The 20,790-nt window shown below is 58.8% G+C and overlaps 10 protein-coding genes across 10 annotated transcripts; 6 read left to right on the forward strand and 4 right to left on the reverse strand.

The window, feature by feature from the left end:
* Positions 1-87: 87 nt before the first annotated feature.
* On the forward strand, positions 88-1,840 carry BJ171DRAFT_507378 (uncharacterized protein). The gene is made up of 6 exons (XM_053111208.1): positions 88-524; positions 626-758; positions 840-908; positions 1,009-1,263; positions 1,336-1,542; positions 1,615-1,840. The coding sequence occupies exons 1-6, from the start codon at positions 238-240 to the stop codon at positions 1,828-1,830; spliced, it is 1,167 nt and encodes a 388-aa protein (XP_052966086.1). The 5' UTR covers positions 88-237; the 3' UTR covers positions 1,831-1,840.
* A 129-nt stretch (positions 1,841-1,969) lies between these two features.
* BJ171DRAFT_442844 (uncharacterized protein) lies at positions 1,970-3,422 on the reverse strand. Its single transcript, XM_053108104.1, has 6 exons — positions 3,215-3,422; positions 2,875-2,902; positions 2,601-2,682; positions 2,462-2,502; positions 2,321-2,345; positions 1,970-2,140 (listed from the first exon to the last, which is right to left on the reverse strand). Exons 1-6 carry the CDS (start codon positions 3,376-3,378, stop codon positions 2,097-2,099), a joined length of 384 nt encoding a protein of 127 aa, XP_052966087.1. The 5' UTR covers positions 3,379-3,422; the 3' UTR covers positions 1,970-2,096.
* An 852-nt stretch (positions 3,423-4,274) lies between these two features.
* Positions 4,275-5,449, forward strand: BJ171DRAFT_127337 (uncharacterized protein). Its single transcript, XM_053105603.1, has 5 exons — positions 4,275-4,437; positions 4,558-4,670; positions 4,751-4,870; positions 4,955-5,070; positions 5,256-5,449. The coding sequence occupies exons 1-5, from the start codon at positions 4,385-4,387 to the stop codon at positions 5,319-5,321; spliced, it is 468 nt and encodes a 155-aa protein (XP_052966088.1). The 5' UTR covers positions 4,275-4,384; the 3' UTR covers positions 5,322-5,449.
* A 175-nt stretch (positions 5,450-5,624) lies between these two features.
* On the reverse strand, positions 5,625-6,152 carry BJ171DRAFT_582386 (uncharacterized protein; the record flags this gene model as incomplete). The annotated part of the gene is made up of 3 exons (XM_053114177.1): positions 5,625-5,732; positions 5,900-5,917; positions 6,051-6,152. The coding sequence occupies 3 exons, from the start codon at positions 6,150-6,152 to the stop codon at positions 5,625-5,627; spliced, it is 228 nt and encodes a 75-aa protein (XP_052966089.1).
* An 853-nt stretch (positions 6,153-7,005) lies between these two features.
* Positions 7,006-8,041, forward strand: BJ171DRAFT_582387 (ribosomal protein S2, flavodoxin-like domain-containing protein; the record flags this gene model as incomplete). Its single annotated transcript, XM_053114178.1, has 3 exons — positions 7,006-7,071; positions 7,213-7,230; positions 7,325-8,041. The coding sequence occupies 3 exons, from the start codon at positions 7,006-7,008 to the stop codon at positions 8,039-8,041; spliced, it is 801 nt and encodes a 266-aa protein (XP_052966090.1).
* Positions 8,042-8,300: 259 nt separating this feature from the next.
* Positions 8,301-10,796, reverse strand: BJ171DRAFT_507386 (NADH-cytochrome b5 reductase 1). Its single transcript, XM_053111209.1, has 10 exons — positions 10,505-10,796; positions 10,168-10,258; positions 9,921-9,975; positions 9,715-9,816; positions 9,410-9,532; positions 9,280-9,295; positions 9,009-9,181; positions 8,787-8,900; positions 8,608-8,652; positions 8,301-8,471 (listed from the first exon to the last, which is right to left on the reverse strand). The coding sequence occupies exons 1-10, from the start codon at positions 10,650-10,652 to the stop codon at positions 8,427-8,429; spliced, it is 912 nt and encodes a 303-aa protein (XP_052966091.1). The 5' UTR covers positions 10,653-10,796; the 3' UTR covers positions 8,301-8,426.
* A 387-nt stretch (positions 10,797-11,183) lies between these two features.
* Positions 11,184-12,426, forward strand: BJ171DRAFT_582389 (putative methyltransferase-domain-containing protein; the record flags this gene model as incomplete). The annotated part of the gene is made up of 2 exons (XM_053114179.1): positions 11,184-11,431; positions 11,685-12,426. 2 exons carry the CDS (start codon positions 11,184-11,186, stop codon positions 12,424-12,426), a joined length of 990 nt encoding a protein of 329 aa, XP_052966092.1.
* Positions 12,427-13,135: 709 nt separating this feature from the next.
* On the reverse strand, positions 13,136-15,258 carry BJ171DRAFT_127366 (uncharacterized protein). Its single transcript, XM_053105604.1, has 2 exons — positions 14,236-15,258; positions 13,136-13,955 (listed from the first exon to the last, which is right to left on the reverse strand). The coding sequence occupies exons 1-2, from the start codon at positions 15,066-15,068 to the stop codon at positions 13,226-13,228; spliced, it is 1,563 nt and encodes a 520-aa protein (XP_052966093.1). The 5' UTR covers positions 15,069-15,258; the 3' UTR covers positions 13,136-13,225.
* A 1,561-nt stretch (positions 15,259-16,819) lies between these two features.
* BJ171DRAFT_507389 (gamma-secretase aspartyl protease complex, presenilin enhancer-2 subunit) lies at positions 16,820-17,952 on the forward strand. The gene is made up of 2 exons (XM_053111210.1): positions 16,820-17,080; positions 17,397-17,952. Exons 1-2 carry the CDS (start codon positions 16,918-16,920, stop codon positions 17,531-17,533), a joined length of 300 nt encoding a protein of 99 aa, XP_052966094.1. The 5' UTR covers positions 16,820-16,917; the 3' UTR covers positions 17,534-17,952.
* Positions 17,953-18,946: 994 nt separating this feature from the next.
* On the forward strand, positions 18,947-20,767 carry BJ171DRAFT_507392 (uncharacterized protein). Its single transcript, XM_053111211.1, has one exon. It carries the CDS (start codon positions 19,343-19,345, stop codon positions 20,420-20,422), a length of 1,080 nt encoding a protein of 359 aa, XP_052966095.1. The 5' UTR covers positions 18,947-19,342; the 3' UTR covers positions 20,423-20,767.
* The last annotated feature ends 23 nt before the right edge of the window (positions 20,768-20,790 follow it).

A 20,790-nucleotide genomic window follows, 5' to 3' on the forward strand; every position in this document is an offset into this window, starting at 1 on the left:
TTTCGGTCGTTGCCCAACATTCTTACCCTTCCTTGTCACAGCTCGGATATGCGTTCGGATGCGAGAAGCATGGACCGCGTCGAGCAAGATATCTTTGCCCAGATCTCGAGCATCAAGGAGCAGCTGCAGGATGACAGCGAGCTCCTCGATACCCAGACCCAGACGCTGTCGAGCCGGGTCCTGGAGCTCGCCTATCCTGCAGCATACGAGCGGGCGGTGGGGCCCATCAAGGCCCGTATGATTCATAACCAGGTCAAGTGCTGTGCGCTTTGCAAGCTACTCTATGGAATCGATGCTACCCAGACAACCAAGGAGGGTCTTGCGCTTGCCCAGCTCTATTTGGACCAGGGGCTTGTCGAGCAAGCCGCCAGCCACCTGTCTCAGATCAAGGGGACCTGGCGACAGATCCGATTCAGATATGCCCACGGATGGCAGGACGGCACGTCATCGGGAAGTTGTCCCTCTGTGTCCCTGACTGCAACACTACTGCGGATAGAGGCCGAGCTGGAACTCTCGAAGCGCAAGTGAGTCCATCGCGGCAGTGCCGGCGAGATCTTGGGTCGCCTGTCGTCCAGTGACGAATCGCTTCTGATCCAATCGGCTGCCGGCTGGTTTCCCATCACAGTATCGAGGCAGCCCGCAAATGTCTGGATCGAGCAGAGCAGCTTTATCCAAGTCCAAGGTCATGGGAGCTCTATGCCCGATCGTTCTGCACATCCTCGGGCGATCCGTGGGAGTCCATACGCTGGTATACCAAGGTAGTCCTTGTCTCGGCGGCGAAACCGTGTGGGGGCAGACCGGTTTATGCATTCCCTGACTCGATTACTCCCCAACGCCAGGTTCTCGAGAAAGAAAGTCGAGATGGAAACATCCGGGAGGAAATACGCATCCACAAGATGCTCGGCGTGGTAAATACAAGCTTGCGAGCCACCTGTGGTAGTGTGCTGCTGTCGGAATGCTGGTCAGGGCCTGAGTCGTCTGTGCCGTCCGAACCGTTTGCGCCGCCAGATCTACCTCGATAGGACCGATGTCGAGGGCCGAGCGGCGGCAGAGACGCATTTCCAGACGGCGCTGGCGCTGACCAGCAGCCGCTTTGGCCCGGAGAGCGACGCAACGCATCGGCTCGAGCTCGACATTGCCCAGGCCTGCTTGCAAAAGGGGGCGCTACAGTTCGGCATGGCCCCGGCGCTCAAGCTGGCAGCCTTCTTGGACGAACATCTGACTCAAGGCCATGATGCCAACGTGTCCTGGCGGTTTGTCAAGGTAACTTGGCCCTGTTACCACAAGGCGGCATCGACTCAGCGCAGCCTGACTCTGAGTTGCTTCGTTCCGCAGGATATGACTTGGCAATACCACATGGAAATCGGCGACTTTGGCCAAGCCCGGCGGATTGTCAGTGAGATACGCCGCAAACAAACCCTGGCGATGCCACACATTGCCGCTCTCGTCGACAAACGGCGCGAAACCGAGCTGGACTTGATGGAGGCCATGGCGCTGAGCAGAGGCGGGTATGAAAGGAGTGCCCTGAAGATCCTTGCCAAGGTAAGATTGGTCGACTCGGGCTTCAGTCCGTGCGCATGGCTCTTGTATCCTGACGAGCATTCCATGATCCAGGTCGACTCGAGGGTCATTTTGAAGAGCCAAAAACTTCGAGCGAGACTCAAAATGGTACTGGCTTCAATCACAGAGCAGGCGCTGGTGGCATTCATGCTCCGCTCCAAGCCCGAGCTGCTGTCGTGCTGCGGAGTTACGCAGCCATCGACTGCCTCTCCAGCATGGAACAAGTACAGCCAGCCTGTGCGCGAGTTGCGGCGGCCATCTGAAATATAGCGTCGGTCTGATACTTGTATCCTAGCCAGTGATCGATCGACGGAGGCAGTCCCGAATTGTGGCAGAGTGAATCGGATCCCGCATCGCACTTCCGAGACAAGTCAGCCCAAAGCAAAGTGAGCCAGAATCACCAGCAGCTTGCGTTCGAGGAGCTGGGCTGAATCCAGCGATGCTTATTTATTCATGTCGAGCCCATGTTTGGATGCAATGCCGCCAATGCCACATCTAGATCCACGCTTGTCGGCTTGTATCGATCTGGGGGTAACTCAGTGGTGATGAGGCTTTTGCTGGTACTTGATACCGCAGTATCCTGAATGCGAAGAAAAACAGAAATGTAAGAAGCAGCATCGACAGCGACACGGCCAGCAGTGGCCAATTGCATCCGTGGGCCCGAGGGTGAGCGCCCGTTCGTCGGCCTGAGGGCGCAAAGGGGTGATGGCCCAAGGCCTCTGGACCTAAATTGAGGTCGTCGTATTGGAACGTCTCTTACCACAGCCAACGGGAACACCCTTATCCTGCAGCGCAGAGGTCGAATGACGAGGTCAGAGGGGAACCAGAAACACATATGCGCGGACACGGATAGGACATGCGAGATACTCCGACCATGCAAGCTGTCGGCGAAGTTACGAACCAGGTTGATGTAGACGCGGGGATGTCCCAGGGCGCCTCCGTCTTGATCGCCGTGAGTAAGCGAGGCGGGTTAGAACACCTGATGTTGCGTCCGAGCCGCCCGGCTATAGACAAGGGACGGGCAGCTGCATTTGACTGACCTCCATCGCAGTGAGTGACACGGCCCTCAACAAATCGGATGGGCTCTTCGTGAATGAGTTCCATGGCTGATGGGGGGTTGGGCTGGAGCAGGAACGACCATTAGATGCGCATTCTCATGGGCTTGGCAGAGCTCTTGAATCGAGAGCGCTTCACCCCATGCACAAGACGCGAGTCCAGGCCACACCATTTTGAACGAGACCAGCACTCTGGATCGACGCAGGCTGCTCAAAAAATATAATCAGGGCGAGCTGCATTACTCGTCGGCCAACATACCTGGTAGTCCCAGTGGGTCTGCTCGAATCTGGTTGCCGATTCACCGATTTGCACAGTGCGTGCATGAGAGTTGAGTTCGCACGGGCGTCGCCGAAATTTCCCAAGGAGAATCAGCATGGTATCGCCAGCAGGCATCCACGGCGAAAGTGATGGGATGGTCAGCTTCGAGGTATCAAATCGGCCAACGAGCCCGATAGTGCGCTTTGGTCTGTGGCCGCATGGTGATATTGGCCATCGACTATTTTTCGATATATGCTCAATGCTTTCGATGCTCGCCGGGCACCAGCAGCCGCGGCGATATGCCACCTATTCCGCCGGTGATATCCTGCCTCAGACGTACCGAGGGCCGACAGCAGCAACCTTCTTGGGCTGCTGGGTCTTGCTCCAGGTGGTGGTTCGGTTGGAGGACTGGGCGGGGACCTCCGGAACCGAGGAGATGAATCTCAGGTTGATGCGCTTGGCAGCCGCGCCGGCCGACAGGGCAGTCTTGCGGACGGAGATCATTTTGGTGGAGCTGTGTTTGAGGCGACAGGCGGGTCTTGCTCTGGAGACAGCACGGGTGGCCGACGAAATCTGTCTGGGGCGAAAATTGGCGGCGGCGACGAGCGGGTGGATCGAACCAGGCCCTGGATAGATGAATTTCATTTGGCCTTAATTTCGCGACACAGCCGCGAGCCACAGCCAGGCTGGCCACGAAAGCGGAGATCCACGCGCCGCCATGACCAGATGCCGGGGCCTGTGGGCTGCGTCGATGCCAGCGAGGAGGACAGCGCTATCAGGGGGGGGGTGCTCTGATCTCGCCCAACAATCCTATCCGACCCACCCGATGCCACCCAGAGTGCATGGCTGCACGTGCCCGCTTCATCCCCGACAGCTGGTGCTCTGCGCCGTCTCGCTCGGCTGCATTGTGTGCGACTACGCAGTGTACTCTCGGCTCCTGAGCGAGCCATACGCCCAAGCTGCCTTCTTGGCCATATCCTTTGGAGAACAGGCCCGGTGGGAATCCTGGAGACCGGACAGATTGCGTCATATACCGAAGTAGCACGGTTGGGCACACGGCGCACATCTAGGGTCCGTGGTGCTGCTGTACGAGACGCAGCAAACAGATGTGAAGCATCGTCAATCGACGGGTCCCTGTCGATGCCCCGCTCATCAGCAGTGACTCTGTTTTTGAGTGCTGTGTATTCGGTGCAAAGATGATTGTTTTTTCCTTGACTCTGGATCGCGCGCTGGCTGTACTGGATATCGCTTGTCGGCGTCGTAGGGACGATTCTTGGAGCAAGACTGATGCTCAGCAATCCGGCTGATCCACGAACCCTGGGCGATATACCAGAAGATGAGGCGGCCCAACTCAAATATTGCCAACGGTGCCAGTGCTCAGTGTAAGTTCACAAGTCATCCACGCGTCGCCCGCTTTCGTGCTCGATCCAGCGGCGGCTTGACCCCGAAGCGACTTTCCAGGAACGAATCATCGCTACATTGCCGGTACTGCGATAAATGCGTGCTGCGGATGGACCACCATTGCTTCTATGTCAACAACTGCGTCGGGAAGAAAAATTACAGGTACGCCCTTACCAGCCTCGACTCGGATCGAACACAGCAGGCTCCAGGTGTGCGTGGGAAGTCTGGCCCCTTTGTCCACCGAACGAGATGATGCATTAATGCCGAGTGACTCGTTCGCAGGCTCTACATCGCGTCGCTGGCGACCATATCCCTTCTATTTGTATCCAACTTTATCGTTGCGATCATATCCATCGCTTCCTGGTACAGCGACCCTGACTATCGACGTGCAGAAGGTAAGGGCATCGCTTGATCCAGTGCACTCGCAGCGATCCGGGAAGTTGACGCCCTGCAAATCGCTCTCATGCCCGGACAGAAACCGTCCTTCAAACAACCTCCGAGATAGCAGTCCAGACATTCAACGGAGTCGTTGCCCTCGTTGGATTCCTTGTTGGTGGATATGGGCTCAATCTTCTTGGACTGCACTGTGTCTTGTGTATGTGTTCCTGGGAACAAATCCGCACTCGACAGATGAGATGGGCGAGCCGGAACATAATGATCCGACTCTGTCGCTCTGCAGACTACAAGGGCATGACAACGCTCGAGTACGCTCGGTGGCTTCAAGAAGCTCCAAACGAGCCCTCCAGGGAAGCCCGCGAGAGGTGCAGGCCGTTTAGCTACATGTACCGAAAGAAGGTGAGGAGCTGCCTACCACCAACCGATGACATGGTGCCGATTATCTGCGGTCGTTCCCGGACGCATTCTCCATTCGCCACGGGCGGCGAACTGCAGAAGACCCAAGCGGCACTCGCACACGAGGAGATGGATGATTGCGACTCACCACGGATCGTATCATCCATTGGACATGCACACCATCCCAGCGCACGCCCGTGCATCCTGACAACCAGAACACCACAATCGACATTGGCGACGGCCAGCCATCATAGCAAATGCATCACGATGGTGGCCGGTGTTGCATTGGCGCTTGGACTACAGCAGCCCAAATACAACGAAGGATACCCAGACCAAGCCTGTGACCCCGGTCCTGCGAGTCGAATGTCGGTGTAATAGCTGCGTCGATGCTGTCAAGGGCTCTGGCTCAAATCTCAAATCACACACTGGCTGGGCGACCCGGCTCTGGCCGAGCAAGTGGGGCCAGCTTTACGCTAAGCCTCGAGCCCCAAGCGACGTCTTGAGGCGTGATGTGCTTTCAACCCTCGTATATTCGGCTATCGGTAGTATGCAGGCCCTCAGCGCTTGAACTGGGCTTTGGGTCCGACGAACTTGTCCATGCACGCTTTGTAGGCAATAAGCTGCTCGTGGCAGGTGAGCAGCGCCGCCTTGGCCACAGAAGGATCCTGTCGGATGGAGAGACAGCGAGGAGCGTTGGCCAAATGCAGAGCAAGCTGTCAGGGTATGTGCGGCCTGCAGATCGTGGATGGCCTGGCTCAAGTGCAATCGTGAATCGGCGCTGCGCTCAAGATGTGATCAACAGCCGCCAATGCAAATCCACAGCGACACATACGCCATTCGGGAAGGACTCCTGCGGGTTGGCATGGAGACGGTGCGGCGGGTGAGCATGCCTGCGGCGTATGGAGATCAGACCATGCGCACTCGGATCGGCGGTGTGCAATCGAATCGGATCGGCGATGCATCTGCCGCAGATAGATCCGCACCTTTTCGTAGCAGCTGAAGAACTGCTCCGACACTTCGGTGCACTTTTTCAGCTTGAGCGGGAAGTACTCTGGCAGCCGAGAGTCTGCTTTCGAGGCATCCATGTCTGCGTGTGCTTGATGCAGTTGCGGATTGAGTGCTGGCTGCCGAGTGGGGGGGTTTTGATTTTTCAGAGGCAGCCCGCCCGGTTTCCTGATTCACGGTGCCTCACAGACACAAGGGCGCCGCAGCCCTACGCGATCGGGGCCAGCCCTAGCCCTAGCAGCCCGCGTTTGCTGGTCGATTTGGGTCTGGCGGGCTGGGCGCTTCTTTGGCCTTCCTCTTGTCAATTTGGACACCGCAGAGTAAATATCGACATGACTGGCAGGGCCTGGGCGATCGAGGGGGGCGTCGGCCGATGCGTCCATCCATCCATCCATCCATCCATCCGTCCATCCGTCCGTCCGTCCGTCCATCCATGCGACTATCCATCCATGCGACGCAGCTCCATAATCTTGGCAGCTGTTATCGACGGTGTCGCGGAGCCAACCACGGCGATTCCAGGAGGATTTCAACAGAGCCAGCCCGATGCACCCCCAAGACCGCGACCAAGACAGCGACCAGGAAGCTCCATGCATCTCGTCTGCTTTGTACGAGCATCTGACGATCGAACCTCGCGACTTCGGCAGTCCAGAGGCACACTTCAATGGCAGCTCCGCATTCACGATCGTTTCGACAATGCCGCAATCCGACCTGGTTCACGGATGAAACGGATGAAACGGATGAAACGGACGGATGCTGGACACGATGTCGGCTTCGATCGGATCGGAGCTTGGGCTTGGGCTTGGGCTTGGGCTTGGCGGCGACCGGATGGCGATCACTGGCCCGATCCACTGACATGGGTCTCGATTATGGCGGCACTCCAGTTTGTCACCTTTACTTCCGACAGGTCATTCGTCTGAGACACACTCCATAAAAATGTCCAAGGTTCCCGCTGCTCTCGCCCCCACCGAGGAGGACATCACCTCGCTCCTTGCCGCTCAGGTACGCAGTCCCCACCGACCTGGCCGTGGCTATGAATAGATCCCGTCAGAACGACTCAGCTCCGTCAGAGCCAACACGATCGCAACTAACCCTTGGACACCACATCCCACCCCGATCGAATCGAATCGATGCTCGTGACAGTCCCACCTGGGCACCAAGGTGTGTAGTGTTGTGCTGCAGTTGTGCTGCGATTGGCTACAGTCAGAGGAACCCTGCCAGCTGTTGTGGCTGACTCGCATCGTCCCACTCGCAGAACGTCGAGAAGCGCATGCTCCCCTACGTCTTCAAGCGCCGTGATGATGGCATCCACATCCTCAACATCGGCAAGACCTGGGAGAAGATTGTCTTCGCCGCCCGCATCATCGCCGCCATCGAGAACCCCGCCGATGTTTGTGTCATCTCTGCTCGTCCCTACGGTCAGCGTGCCGCTCTGAAGTTCGCCCAGTACACTGGTGCCCAGGCCATCGCCGGCCGCTTCACCCCCGGTACCTTCACCAACTACATCACCCGCTCCTTCCGTGAGCCTCGCCTGATCATCGTCACCGACCCCCGCACCGATCAGCAAGCCGTCAAGGAAGCCTCCTACGTCAACATCCCCGTCATTGCCCTCTGCGACTCTGACTCTCCCCTCAAGCACGTCGACGTTGCCATCCCCACCAACAACAAGGGCAAGCACGCCATCGGTCTTGCCTACTGGCTCCTCGCCCGTGAGGTCCTCCGCATCCGCGGTGCCCTCCCCCGCGACTCGGCCTGGTCTGTCATGGTCGATATGTTCTTCTTCCGCGAGGCTGATGAGGCCGAGAAGGAGGCCGAGGCTGCCAAGGAGCTCAAGGAGGCTACTGAGGCTGCCCCTGAGCTCGAGGCCACCGCCACCGAGCCCGCCTACGGCGCCGTTGAGGGTGAGTGGGCTGCCGATGAGCCCGCTGAGTGGGGTGCCTCTGCTCCCGCCAACTCTGGATGGGAGGCTTAAGTTATTTCATCCGCACTCCCTGTGAACTCTCCTGTCAATACATAAGAGACGCCTGGAAGCCTGGCTGTGTTTGTGGGGCACGACTGATGGGTGCAATGCATGGTTTGTGAGAGAACGGATGCTCGGATCCGTCGTGGGAGCGGCTGTGTCGTCGACTGGAGGATGACACAACCTTCCAAGCGCTGGAAACCATCGCACGGCCTGCCCACCGGGGGGCCTCTGATGCTAGAGAAAAGAGTCGCCGTCCCGGGATTTTAATCTTTGGAATGACTGTATTGGCATTACCGCGCGACTCGACAAATATCGAGTGAACAATTGGCTCCCAAGGGAGCGAGGGGAGGTAGTGAGTGCGAATGCACAATGAGGCACAATTCACGACGGGGCCTTAGAACTTGAAGACGGCATCCGGGGTCTTGGAGATGGCGTTGGCCTGTCATTGACGGGACGGACAAGACGTCATATAGATAAGCGGTCGGCGCGGGCATCATAGAGCTGCCGGCATTGCTCCCCAGCTGCATCGGCGAGGGCTCTCGACATCCATCGGTCTGCATAGCAAGTTTACTCACGGCGGGGAAGCCCAACTCCTCGGTGGCAGTCTGCAGAGCCTTGATCTGAAAACAAAAGGAGCGAACATGGTATCATGACCAGCAGGTCTTTGCCAGCACGCATCGCCAACGTGTGCCGCGATGGACAACACCGGCCAGCCGTGCAAGCGCAGAGCCAAAGCCGATCCAGTGATTCTTACCATGGGAGGAGGGCCGCAGAGGAGAACCTTCACGTCGTCGGCGTACTTGGGGCAGTGCTTGGCGATGATATCCTTGGTCACGAATCCAGTCGAGCCAGTCCAGTTGGCAGGAGGCTGGAATCGAAGCGAGAGCAGAAATACATACCCCCATCAGTACGCCCGCTGGGCACGCAGCGCTGCAGACATTGACAGGGTGTGAGTCGTCAACAGTACACCACTCACGTTGTTGAGGACATAGTGGAGATGGAAGTTTGCGTGCTTCTCGGCCAGCTCATCAAGCTCCTGCTTGAGAAGGATGTCCTCGACGCTGACGTTGGCGTAGATCAGATAGACGTCGGTCTTGTCCTTGGGGTTGGCGAAGATGGCCTTGATGATCTGGTACATGGGAGTGATGCCTTGATAGAGACGAAAACGATAAGCCAGCGTTCGAGGATGTGCCGATCCCGGACAAAATGGAGCCGCTCAAGGACGGGGCAAGATCTGCTCAACTAACCGGTTCCACCAGCGATCTGGACGGAGGCAAGGCGGGGAGCGACAAAGCAGCCCCGAAGAAGGGTTGTGTTAGTTATTGATCAATGCAGCGACAAACAGGACAATGACGCCAATCCATGGTGGAAGCTTACCATGCCAAAGGACTTGACCATGTTGGGGGTGTAGTTGAAGAAACCCTTGGGGCCAGCAACCTCGATCGAGTCGCCAATCTCGAGCTCGGAGACGTACTTGGAGATATTGCCGTTGGGGTAGGTCTGGAGATAGGAGGGCGTGCGAGGCTCGTGTGAGTGGTCGTCAATGTGGCCAAGATCGCGAGCGGGGTGGCTCTCAGCTCGGCTTTGAGATAGGGAGAGTCCAATGCGGACGAGTATTGCCTCTGACATTTGCCCAAGCAGTGACGTCAATCGTGACGGCGGACACAGAGGGAGGCACATACCTTGATGAGCAGGTCAAAGTGGCCGAGATCGCTGTCAGAAGAAATGGGGGTGTAGCTGCGGGTGACCGTCTTGCCATCGATATCGGCACGGATGGAGATGTGCTGCGGGACGACGGTGGACAATCGAATCAGCACTTGCACGGCTGCGATTTGATGATTAACAATTCTCTGCAGACCGAGAGCGAACGGGTTGGTACCCGGCATACCTGGCCAATGGGCAGACCCAGGCAGTGGGTAGGGGTGGGCAGTTTGAAGCGGTAGCTGGGAGCGCACCAGATTCATTCCAGAGGAGGGATGCCGAAAGCAGGATCACTGATATTAGCGAGTTGGCCGAGATGGCTAGAGATGCTACCATGACCAGAGCATCGACAGGACACGGCGCAACCTCCTTTGGGTGGCGATCAAGCGACCGCCGCATGGGCAGCGCCGTCAATCGCAAATGCTGCTCCTTACATGGCGGTGTTGGGCGAGACATCGAGCCGCTCGATCAAGGGGAACTTCTTGAATTCCTTGATAGAGGTCAGCGCCTTCTTAACAGGGACATCTGGTGAAAGCAGCGACCAGGTCGAGGCAATCGGGCATGAGGGAGGAGGGACGAGTTTGGCATGGGATTCGGATCAATGCACTGGGAGACCCGTATCCGATTCGATGGTCGAGGCGGGCAGGGCAAGATCCAACCATACACAGCTCCCGAGGGCGAGACCGGCCACTGCGGTATCGTGCGATCGACACGAGCGACAGCGGACTCGAATTGCAGTCGCCACAGGCGATACCGTCGAACGATCCTTACCGCCAATGTCCTTGAGCATCGAGATCAGGACGCCGAGACCGAGGGCAACACCAGCGACGGTGAAGGTCACCTCAGTTCGGGCCTGTACGCCGATGCAGACGGCGGTAGCAACAGCGACGACTCCAGCGATCCTGATAAGGTCAGACATGGTGAGCGAGGGTACGAGATTGGACTGCAGAAGGCGAGCAGGGGCTGGGCTGGGCCGGGCTGAGCTGAGCTGGACTGGGCGACCAGAGAGATGCACGCAAAAGCCTGGCGACAGGAGACAGCAGCGCTTTTGGGTGAGTCAGGGCGACAAAGCCAAAGGGGCGGAAGCCCGAAAAGGCAGGTGGCAAGAGAACAGAGGCAAGAGAACAGAGGCAAGGGGAAAGAGGAAGGCGAAACGAAGAAAGCGAAACGAAGAAAGCACAAGCAAGCCACCGGTTCTCACGGCGACTTGTTCCTCTGCTTGCCACCACACTCCCTCGCCCATGAGACCCCACCACTTCATCGCAGCAACCGTACCATGACAGGGAAGAAAAAGACGGGCTCGCATCGCAAGCGAGATGGGCCATCAGACACCTCTCACGACGACAGAGCCGCCCGCAACGCTCTGGCCCACCCATCGTCTCCGCCCCTGTCTGCATCGCTGTCGTCGTCGCTGGCTGCCACAGCACACCAGCGGCCGTGCACGGCCCAGATGGTCGCCGTCACCGATCCAGACGAAGAAATATTTTGTCTCTACACGCACATGAACAGCTGGTCCCACAATGCGCACGTCGACCAGCGCAGCTCGGTCTTTGATCTCGGCTCGATCTCGGTCCGTCAGGACCTGTCGCTGCTCTCGACCAAGGGCGTGACTGGGTCGGTGGTGTGGGATGCCTCGGTGGTGCTGGTTGAGCTGCTTCAGAGCAAGCAAGTCCCCGCCATCTCGCTGTCGGGCGCGAGGTAAGGGTTGCGGGCTTGGGTACTATTGCTTGGGTACTTTAGCTCGATCGTATCCCCGGCTGCAATCGACGATCGATTCGTCCTGACCACCCTCGCTGCCAGAGCATCGACTGGATCAACGTGCGATTGCACACTTCGCATTGGCATCCATCGCTCACTTTGTCTCGTTCTATGCTCTTTCCACCATCCATCTCGTCATTCATGCGTTTATTCGTTTACGCACTCGTTCCCGCAATGCGGCCTCGCCTGCCAGGATCCTCGAACTCGGCTCCGGGGCCGGGCTGCTCGGATCCTTCCTACTGCACCAGCCCATCGGGCATCTGACCCTGACCGACCAGTCCCATCTGCTCCGCCTCCTCCAAAAGAACGTCGCCATGAACCATCCCTCCATCGTGTCCGCGGAGAGCAGCCGTCTCGAGATTGTGGAGTGGGCTTGGGGCGAGCCCGATGGATTCAGATCGATTTCGGCCCTGAACCCGCCCCGACACACCGAATCCGAGAGTATCTTTGGTCTCGACTACATCATTGCGACCGACTGCGTCTACAACGAATTCGTTGTCCCCAAGTTGGTGTTCACGCTGCATCAGGCCTGCATGCTATCGGACCGGATCCGGGACACTCTTGGTCGTCGCAGCCCGGACTCGAAGGCGAACCTCAACCCGGCGTCGACATCTGCCCCGGCTCCAGACTCGAGCTTTCCGCCCACCGACCGCTCGAGAACAATCGCCATAGTCGCGCAGGAGCTGCGATCGGACCTGGTCCACCAGCTCTTTGTCAAGTCCATTCTGGAGATTGGGTTTCGGATGGTCCGGCTGGTCCATCCGCTGCTGGTCCACGACTTTATCGACAACGACGACGACGACGACGGCGCTGATCCAGGCGAGATCGCCAGTAACAGAAACCAAGCCGGCGGCGCCTCGTCCTCTCCTGGACCTCCGGATCACCCAGCCTCGCTCACATCTGCGATCTGCATGTACTTGCTCTGGTTGCCGTAATATATCCGCCGGCACCACGGCAATCCCAGGAAACCGTGCTCATGTCCAGCAGTCCGACGCCTCGATTCGGAAACAGTCGTGCCGAACCAGCTCGGACCGTAAAACTTGGATCCATCCTTCATTTTTTGTTCTGGGTTATTGTCTTTTCTCTTTCCTTTTCTTTTCCACCTTTCGGTCTTTGCTTTCAAAGTACTCTATTCATAGACGATATATTAGTAATCTGTTCATTAGTAGCAAATGTTTCTTTTCTTGAGCGGGAACTATAAAGTAAGGTCATTCCGGTCGATCGAAGCCGAGCCAGGGGCCATTGGGCAGGATCGGTCATAGAGCGCGGATAAATAGTCGGTCCTTTCCGAGCAGGGTCGGCGGTCCGCAATCAGTCAAACAGACAAAAAAGAAAAAAAAAAGAAAAAAGAAGTAAAAGTTGTGCGAGAGGGGGGGAGGCGATGAAGCTGGGCAGGAAAACTTGGACATCGCACGAGACGGGGACTCGGGAATCGCGGCAGGACGAATAATGCAGCACGCAAGCAGCAGAGCTAAGCCAGAGCTGAGCTGAGCTGAGCAGACGGGGGCTGCGGGGAATAGCAAGGAGCAAAGAATCAGAGAGCAGAGACGCCATGCTGGGCTAAATCACAGCTGTGGGCGGGATACGTGTGCAGGAGTCACTGTGAGTAGCTGAGGGAGGAGGGTAACTCTTGGTGTGAAGCCATCGTCGGCCACGCCGAGGCAAGCTTGGTCGAGGCACACCAGTGTGTGTCGCTCGTCAGTCTCATCGGCACAGGTTGCACTAGGTGCACTTCTACGGCACCGGCTGTGGTGAGTCCGAGGCGTTCGAATTGATGCAGTCTGTCGAATGAGGCGACGATGTTTCCGGATAGATCGTAGTACTGGCCGCCGGATCCTTGCTGTCGGTGGGTTTGGACGCATTCTCCTGTGCGGCATTGCGGTTGCGGGCCTTCCATCCCTGGCGCCGGTTCTGGAACCAAATCTGGACAGCCCGTGGGGTCATGTCGCATCGCCGAGCAAGCTCGAGCCGCTCGTTGGTGGATGGGAAGTGTGTCCGCTCGAAGGTGGCACTCAGAATAGCGAGTTGCTCGGGATTGACACGACGCCGCTTCTTGCGATTGTCCAGGCTGGGATAGTCAGCAGCGTGCTGGCTCGGTTCGTCGGCCACCAGCGGTGGATATGCCAAGTGGGCATCGTAGCCACCGGGGTAGACGTCTGGATGGGATGGTGCGGCTGAGCTCAACTGGGGGTTGTGCTGTGGATAGTGCAGCGCCGCTCGGTGATGCACCAGAGAATGTTGCTGCGGAGGAGGATAGGATGGCTGCGGTTGCTGCAGTTGCTGCGGCTGCTGTGGGTGATGATGTGGGTGGTGCTGCGGTGCAAGGTGGTGCGGAAGCGGATGGTGAACCGGATGGTGAATCGGATGGTGGTGAGCCATGGGTTGATCGGGAGCGCCGGAGTGGTGAGCGGGCTGGCCCATCATTGGCCGATGGTCGTCCGCCTGATGTCGATTTGGATGGAGCCTGTCGGTCAGGTCCAGATTGCCGTGCGAATCGATGCACCAGCGGCGAGTTTGGTGAACAGGGGTAACAAGAAAAGGGAAATTAGCTTATATGCGGCCCATACACGAGCAAGACTGCATTGGTGCAAGACCGTCGAGAGCGCTCAGACATGCAGTACTCGGCCGAATCCGCTCGTCCTAATCAGCTCGGCGTGCGCATCCGCGGGAAGGATCTGCACAGCCCACGCATGCTGCACAACGCTGCTGCATACTCTTGCGGCACGGGTTCAGTGACAACATACCGAGCATCAGTCCAAGACAAGTCTTTTGGGTCTGCGGAATGTATATTCGGTTGGCGGCTGTGGCTGGACACAGAGCGATCCAAGGAGTAAGCCTGATGCGGCAGCAGTTCGGGCTGTTGGCGGATCGACATGGCTTGGCTCAGCGACGATGGCCCAACCCCCGGGTCCGAGAGCGGTCGGCCCGAGGGCAGTAGGTCGCCGTGAGACCAAGCAGACGCAGGGCCAGCCTCGGTGCGTGGGTTGGACTGGGACGAGATGTGGTAGCCCGGGCGGCCTGGTTGCGATACAGGCGAAGGCGTTGGATAGGATTGTGGTTGCGGTTGCGGAGCAGGCGATGGCGCCGACAGCGACGGCGGGTACGATGCTGGATCTGAGGGATGAGACTTTTTGGACGGCGTAGCTGCCTCGCCGTAGGCCGACAACGAGGATGCAGGAGCACGGGGAGGTTCAACCGGCATAGATGGTGCAAGCGGTTGGTGAGAAGCCCCAGAGGCGTATTCAAAGTTTCGGATCGAGCCGGGTGGTGATGGGTTGTATCGGCCTTCGCTGGTGCCCGGGGTCGAGAGCCGGCCACCCAGCGATTGCGAGGATCGATCCGAGGCTGAATGCGGATACAGCGGGGCGGTCATGACGAGCGGACGCCTCGAGGCAATGTCGTAGGAGCGATCATAGGAGCGAGGTGCACTCGATAGCCGTGGCGCTGAGCTGACAAGGGGATAGTGGTAGGGCGACGAGGATTCAGAAGCCGATGCGCTGTGCAGTCGCTGGCGACGGTGAAAGGAGATGCTCGAGTCGAGGTCGGCAAAGGACGGCAGTCGTGCGCGGGAGCCCATGATGAGGATCGCCGCTGGCGTCGGGGAGGAGAGGGGGAGGGCCGGGGACTGAAGGCACAAGAGCCGAAGCTGGGGAGGCGAGGGACACTCGGGATTACTCGCGAGATCGGCAGTTGGTTTCGCTGTCTGTCCAGATTGTGGAGACGGGTGGTCGATGCAGGACCAGGTCGCTGGAGCAGGTGGCGGGAACGACGGCCGAGTTGGTCAGAGGCTGGAGAGAAGCAGCCGGATAGGAGCAGCCAGTGAACTAGCGTTGCGGATGCCGAAAGAACAGCAGAACAGCGTCGAGAGCGGACAGGGCGGTGCCGAACAGGCCGGGAGCGAGCAGCCGACCGGTGCTATTTCGGCTCGGGAGTGCGGGTTCGGGGACGGGATCGGAATCAGGAGCCTGTGCAGGCGACCTTGATGGAGCCGTCGAGGGAAAGTCCTGAATGGGCAAAAGGAGAGGGCAAGGAATCAGGGCCGAGGCAGCGGAGCGACCTCCGGCGAGCGGATAATGCCAAAGGCGATGCTTGAGGGCGATGTCGGTGCTGGAGCTGGAGCTGGAGCTGGGCTGTAGCTGGCAGAAGGAAAGGCAAGGACGTTTCGGGGAGGCGAGGAGCAGCGACGCCCGACAAGGTTATGATTGGTGTGCAAGGAGCACTGGGCTGTGGCTGGAGCTGATGCTGGTGCTGGCGATCGAGGGCCCCGGCACAGGCACAATGTTTACACAACAGCGACGGGACGAGGAGCAGGACGGCCTGCGTCGGGATGCGGGCGCGAGGAAGGTCGGGGGTCGAGATCGAGCAGGCAAAGAAGACTCGGGGGGGCGGTCGCAGTTGGAGCGAGGCGGCTGTCCGAGCCGATCCAAGTGGTTACAAATTTGATGGCAGCAGGAGAGCAACGGCGCTGAAGGGCCAGGCGGTGGGTGGAGAGACCATCGGCCTTGTTGGTGGAGAGGAAAGTGGTCTTGTGGCCGGCACGAAAGGGGCTTTTGTGCGCCTGGCGGGGGGCCATTTGCGCCGGGCGATTGCAACATCTGCTCACAAGACCGGTGCTGTGGCCGCACTTGCCCCGGTTGCGGTGGTTAGTGGGCGATGGCGATGGGACGGCGATGGGACGGCGATGGGACAGGGACAGGGAGACGGGCTGGCTGGGACAGGCGAGAGCAACAACGCAAGAACAACCACGATGCAGAGCGCATGGGATGGCATGGCCGTCGCCCTGCCGGGCCGCAGATTGCCCGGCAGGCACACCGGGGGTGCGTGCGAACTCTATCGTTGTTGATGATGATGTTGATGTTGTTGTCGTTGTTGATGTTGTTGTCGTTGTTGATGTTGTTGTTGGAGTTGTTGTTGTTGTTGGAGTTGTTGTTGTCGTTGTTGTTGGAGCTTGGCCATTATCGCTTCGTTGTTTGGCGTCGCTTTGCAGCGCTGCTCTCGTCAGCAAACATACCCACAACGCTCATACCACGTCCGCAACAGTCACTGCGTGCCGCACTCGGCAGCAAGGTGCTGGAGCGTTCGATTTCCAGAGTGGGGCGGCTCATTTGGCAGTAATGAACTGGCCGGATGTACTTTGGCCCAAAGGACACAGCCGGCCTTGCGACCGAGTCCGGTGGCGCCTGTCGCCGCGCACAGTCGTCCAAGCCCAATGCGCAGTGGCCAGCCGCGCTCTGGCTGTCTGTGGCCGGCCACCGCACACCCACACTCTGGCCCTCGTCTGCTGCCGCACTCTGGCTGCCCGGCCTGCTCTCCTTTGCCCGCTCTTTCCAGCCGCTCCTGCTGTCTCGTCGCCCCTCACGCCCACCACCAATCCAGCCCAATCCACTGCCAATCCCGCAATCCAGCCCAGTTCCGTTCAAGCGGCCATGGTCAAAATCGACAAAATGAAGGATCCCGAGATCCTCAAGATCGCCCGGACCTATTTCTTTGTCGGCCTGGCCTTTCTGCCGTGGCTCTGGCTGATCAACTTCCTGTACATCTTTCCCATCATCCGAAAGCGGCCCTCGCTCGATCGGCAAATCGTCCGATGTAAGTCGAAGGAACGGGACTGAGCAGCGACCACCCATACTCATCGTCGGCGAATCGGTGTCCTCTGGCAGACCCGGCATTCGTCGCAGAAGGGCGGCATTTCACTCTATCCAGACGCCTCGTCCTGGCTGTGTCGCTCGTTGCCTGATTTCTTGCCTGGTCAGGCTGCTTGCCTGGCTGCTTGCCTGCGACGCAATTCCCTCCATTGTCGACCGTCTTGTCCTTGCCCTCTCTCCCACCCAGAGTGGATCGAGATGCATGCTCCGGCGCTGACCGACCAACCCCCACCATTCTCCTCCCTGCTGTCTGCTGTCAGATGTATGGATGTCGCTCGCGGGCTCGATCGTCTGGCTGGTCATTCTCCTGGTCTGGATAACGCTGTACCTGACCCAGCGCAACCGATACGGCACAATCGCCGATGCAATCGCCATCAACATCCCAATAGGCTGGTAGCCAAACCAAACGATACAGCCGTGTTCACCAACAGCCCGTGCGTAGCTTCGAGTATCGGGACCAACAGCGAACCCTTGCTCGCGGGGTTGTAGACTGGACTGGACTGGACCGGATTGGACTGCTTTGTATTTCCTTTTTTTTTTGGCTCCGAGACAGTACTCTGTCTATATTCCCACCATCATTCTTGTCGTCCCTACCGCCCACCATCTCAGCGATGGATCCCTTGATGTCGCCGCTTGGCCCACATGCCGCTGCAACGCACCGGCCATTGTCGTCCGAGGGCCAGGCGGCACATTCGATCATCGAGGCACCATCCACAAAACGAGCCGTCTGTCGTTATGCCAATTTTGTCGCTGCGTCTCCGTGGTCCGCCTGCATGTATCTGATAGACACATACATATACTGTACAGCTTGTTCGGAACGAAGCGAGATGGTGTGTGCCCCCGAGTGTCCCTCAGCGACCTGCGAGTCTGCGGCAGCAGCACTGAGCCTGGCCAACCTCCTCTGCCCTTGCGGCGGCCCGTCTTCGAGAGCCAGGCTTGCCACATCAACCGATGGCATCGACAGTCAAGAATCAATCGAATCCCAGCGATGCATCCGTCGCACCGGACTGGGCCGGCGATTGGCCACTCCCAGGCTGGCATTCGCCCAAAAAAAAAAAATCACGAGACGCACGCTCCCAAATCGATTCGCCGCGCTGCCGATTGATTTCCAAGCACCGCTTTCCATCTGCTCAGCGCAAAACTTATCAACACCGGGCAGGCAAGCGAGGCAGCGAAACCGCTCTGTTGGCTGCATCGACGCAGGCTCGGTAAGCATCACACACCTGCTTGCACTGGGTTCTGGTGCGGGCTTGGTGTCGCTGGCGGGGTGTGGCCCCACTCAGCAGCCGCTTTGCGAAAGCCCGAACCCAAATCACCCATCCGCTATTCCGTTCGTCCAAGATAGCAGTCGCAGACGCATTTCCCCCAACGTACATGCAGCAAAACAGTGGTCCGAGGCTAACCCCAATCCTGTCGTGCCGCTCCTCGCCCACCTTGGGTCTGTGTCTGCGTTGCTCCCTGCCTCCCCAGATTCTCTGAGGCAAGGTCCTGCGACTTCTTTGCCCCTTCCCAGCGATGGACAACACAAATCCCTTCCTGGACGGCTCCTCGGCTCGGCATCATCGGCACGAGCGGTCTGTGAATCCGTTCTATGACACGCTGTGTCGCTCTCGAGACGAGCAGGATTCCAAAAGGCATTCCAATATGCGTCACAGCAGCCCCGTCCTGAAGCACACCATCATATCAGACCACGACGAACGGAGCTGGGCTTCGCATTCATCGCCGCCTCTGGCTGCACCGGCATCCGACCTGTCGAGGATCCCAAAGAAACAAAAGACTGACCTCGGCCATGGTAATGTGTAGTCCAGCAGGCACGAATGCGAGGCGGGAGGAGAGCGGCAGGGATTCGCACCCGATGCCGTCTGTGCAGACCGTGGGAGCCGGCGACAACAGCTGGAATGGAATCAATGCCACAGGTCCTGGCGGCTGGTGGTCGGGAGGGCTTGCCCAACGAGTTTGGTTTCCTCCGCAATTCGCCGCTGCGGCACCGTCCCCATCTCTCGATGTCTTGGAATTGCGCTCGGCAACGGCTCGATAATGCTCTGTGCTCTGAAGCATTCGTCGTCGCCGAACCAACACATTTCCAGATTGCTGCTCCTTATCTGATGTCATTTTGCGCATCTCGACTTGTACCCGCGGCTGCTGACTCTCATCGACCCCGACCATCCGCAACTTTCCAGAGACCCACACCCTTGTCAAGCCGGTCATGAACGCTACGGATGCGCCAAATACAAAACACTCGGCCTCCGAGGCCATCGCAGCAACCGCACTCATTCAAATAGCCACTCTCCCGCCCCCGCAATGCGCTCAGCGGCCGCTGACACCTCGCTCGTCGGGCGATGTGTCGCCCAGACGGTCAGCAAGCCAAGCCATCTCGCCGAACCATCACCTTCGCTCCAGCCCAAACCATAACCAGAGCCAAGTTCCCGACCCTTTCCACACGCCTACCCGGAAGCGGCAACAGAATCCGATGCTGATGCTTACGCCTGTCTCCCCCGGCCATGTGCGCCAGGTCTCGTCCCAAGCGAGCGAGCCGCCGAGCCGCCCTCACCACGAAACGCACCATACCCATCAAGCTCCTGCCGCCCTTTCCGTCTCGCCTCAGCCCACGAGTGCCGACCCTGGATCGTTGGTAAGCCCATCTATCCGGCACGAAGGCCTCGGCATGCCCCTGCCGCTGCCACGGCCGATGCGCGAGCCCTTCCAGCGAGAGTCCTTCAAGTTTGTCAACGAGTCCATCTCGCCGAAATTCTCTCCAGACAAGAACGCCAACCCGACGTCGCAGCGGGGGCCTGCTTCCCGTGCCCTCCAGAACATTGTGTTCCACTCGCACCATCACGATAGCAAACCCAAGCGTCACCGGCTCAACAAGTTTCAGCTGGACGTCCTCAACATGGTCTTCGAGAGGGCCTTCTATCCAAGCGCGGCTACTCGTGAGGCACTGGCGGCCAAGCTCGATATGGAGCCCAAGGCGGTGCAGGTGTGGTTCCAGAACCAGAGACAGAACTGGCGGGGCAAAGTCCAAAAGACACAAGACCCGAGCCAAAAGGACCAGGATCTCGTCAGCTCTGAGGCCAGTGCCCCTTCGAGCGATGCCCCGGTGCCGGCTCGGCCGCGCGGAAAGCGCCAGTCGGCAAAGAACACCCTCAAGCGAGAGGACGCTCACGAAGGCAAGGATGTCGATCTCGACGAGATCTTTGCCCAGCTCTCACGCCCCCAAGGCGATCAACCCGTCGACATCTCGGTTCCCCGTACGCCGTCTCCGCGTCCCCAGCCGCTGTCATAGATTCAGTCGGCCGGACCATCAAGTCGCAACCTCCCGCTGTTGTCTGATCGAGACCCAAGGCACTCCCGGCGAGCCACCGCCGCGTGATGTCTGACCATTCCAGCACAATTGTAGTCGAAACCTTTGCGTAGCCCAACGGGCCACCCAGACATCGGATCCGGCGTCCTTTGCCAATCTGCCTGCATCTATCTCGGAGCTGTGGCCGCTGCTGCATTACCCTGGCTACTGACAACCGCGTGGGCCTGTCTGCGGTCGGCGGTCTCATCGACATCGATCATTCCTCCCCTGTATCCTGCTTTGGGCTTTGGCCTGCTACTTTGAAATATGATACGCTGGCTGCACAGAGTACCTCCCCCCTTGCACACGAG

Source organism: Polychytrium aggregatum (assembly GCF_025602895.1).
Source record: "Polychytrium aggregatum strain JEL109 chromosome Unknown BJ171scaffold_21, whole genome shotgun sequence".
Taxonomy (NCBI): Eukaryota; Fungi; Chytridiomycota; class Chytridiomycetes; order Polychytriales; genus Polychytrium; species Polychytrium aggregatum.

Excerpts from the sequence above, each read along its gene's own strand:
- BJ171DRAFT_507378 (XM_053111208.1), top strand. The coding sequence starts at position 238 with ATGATTCATAACCAGGTCAAGTGCTGTGCGCTTTGCAAGCTACTCTAT. Across the intron at positions 525-625 it reads CTGGAACTCTCGAAGCGCAA|TATCGAGGCAGCCCGCAAAT; the intron begins GTGAGTCCATCG and ends TTCCCATCACAG. Across the intron at positions 909-1,008 it reads TCCACAAGATGCTCGGCGTG|ATCTACCTCGATAGGACCGA; the intron begins GTAAATACAAGC and ends TTGCGCCGCCAG.
- BJ171DRAFT_442844 (XM_053108104.1), bottom strand. The coding sequence starts at position 3,378 with ATGATCTCCGTCCGCAAGACTGCCCTGTCGGCCGGCGCGGCTGCCAAG. Across the intron at positions 2,683-2,874 it reads AGACCCACTGGGACTACCAG|CCCAACCCCCCATCAGCCAT; the intron begins GTATGTTGGCCG and ends TTCCTGCTCCAG. Across the intron at positions 2,346-2,461 it reads CCCGCGTCTACATCAACCTG|GATAAGGGTGTTCCCGTTGG; the intron begins GTTCGTAACTTC and ends TCTGCGCTGCAG.
- BJ171DRAFT_127337 (XM_053105603.1), top strand. The coding sequence starts at position 4,385 with ATGGACCACCATTGCTTCTATGTCAACAACTGCGTCGGGAAGAAAAAT. Across the intron at positions 4,438-4,557 it reads GTCGGGAAGAAAAATTACAG|GCTCTACATCGCGTCGCTGG; the intron begins GTACGCCCTTAC and ends ACTCGTTCGCAG. Across the intron at positions 4,871-4,954 it reads TGGACTGCACTGTGTCTTGT|ACTACAAGGGCATGACAACG; the intron begins GTATGTGTTCCT and ends GTCGCTCTGCAG.
- BJ171DRAFT_507386 (XM_053111209.1), bottom strand. The coding sequence starts at position 10,652 with ATGTCTGACCTTATCAGGATCGCTGGAGTCGTCGCTGTTGCTACCGCC. Across the intron at positions 8,901-9,008 it reads TCCACTATGTCCTCAACAAC|CCTCCTGCCAACTGGACTGG; the intron begins GTGAGTGGTGTA and ends CTTCGATTCCAG. Across the intron at positions 8,653-8,786 it reads TCTGCGGCCCTCCTCCCATG|ATCAAGGCTCTGCAGACTGC; the intron begins GTAAGAATCACT and ends TTTTGTTTTCAG.
- BJ171DRAFT_127366 (XM_053105604.1), bottom strand. The coding sequence starts at position 15,068 with ATGGGCTCCCGCGCACGACTGCCGTCCTTTGCCGACCTCGACTCGAGC. Across the intron at positions 13,956-14,235 it reads TTGTCTTGGACTGATGCTCG|GCTCCATCCAAATCGACATC; the intron begins GTATGTTGTCAC and ends CCTGACCGACAG.
- BJ171DRAFT_507389 (XM_053111210.1), top strand. The coding sequence starts at position 16,918 with ATGGTCAAAATCGACAAAATGAAGGATCCCGAGATCCTCAAGATCGCC. Across the intron at positions 17,081-17,396 it reads CGATCGGCAAATCGTCCGAT|ATGTATGGATGTCGCTCGCG; the intron begins GTAAGTCGAAGG and ends GTCTGCTGTCAG.
- BJ171DRAFT_507392 (XM_053111211.1), top strand. The coding sequence starts at position 19,343 with ATGAACGCTACGGATGCGCCAAATACAAAACACTCGGCCTCCGAGGCC.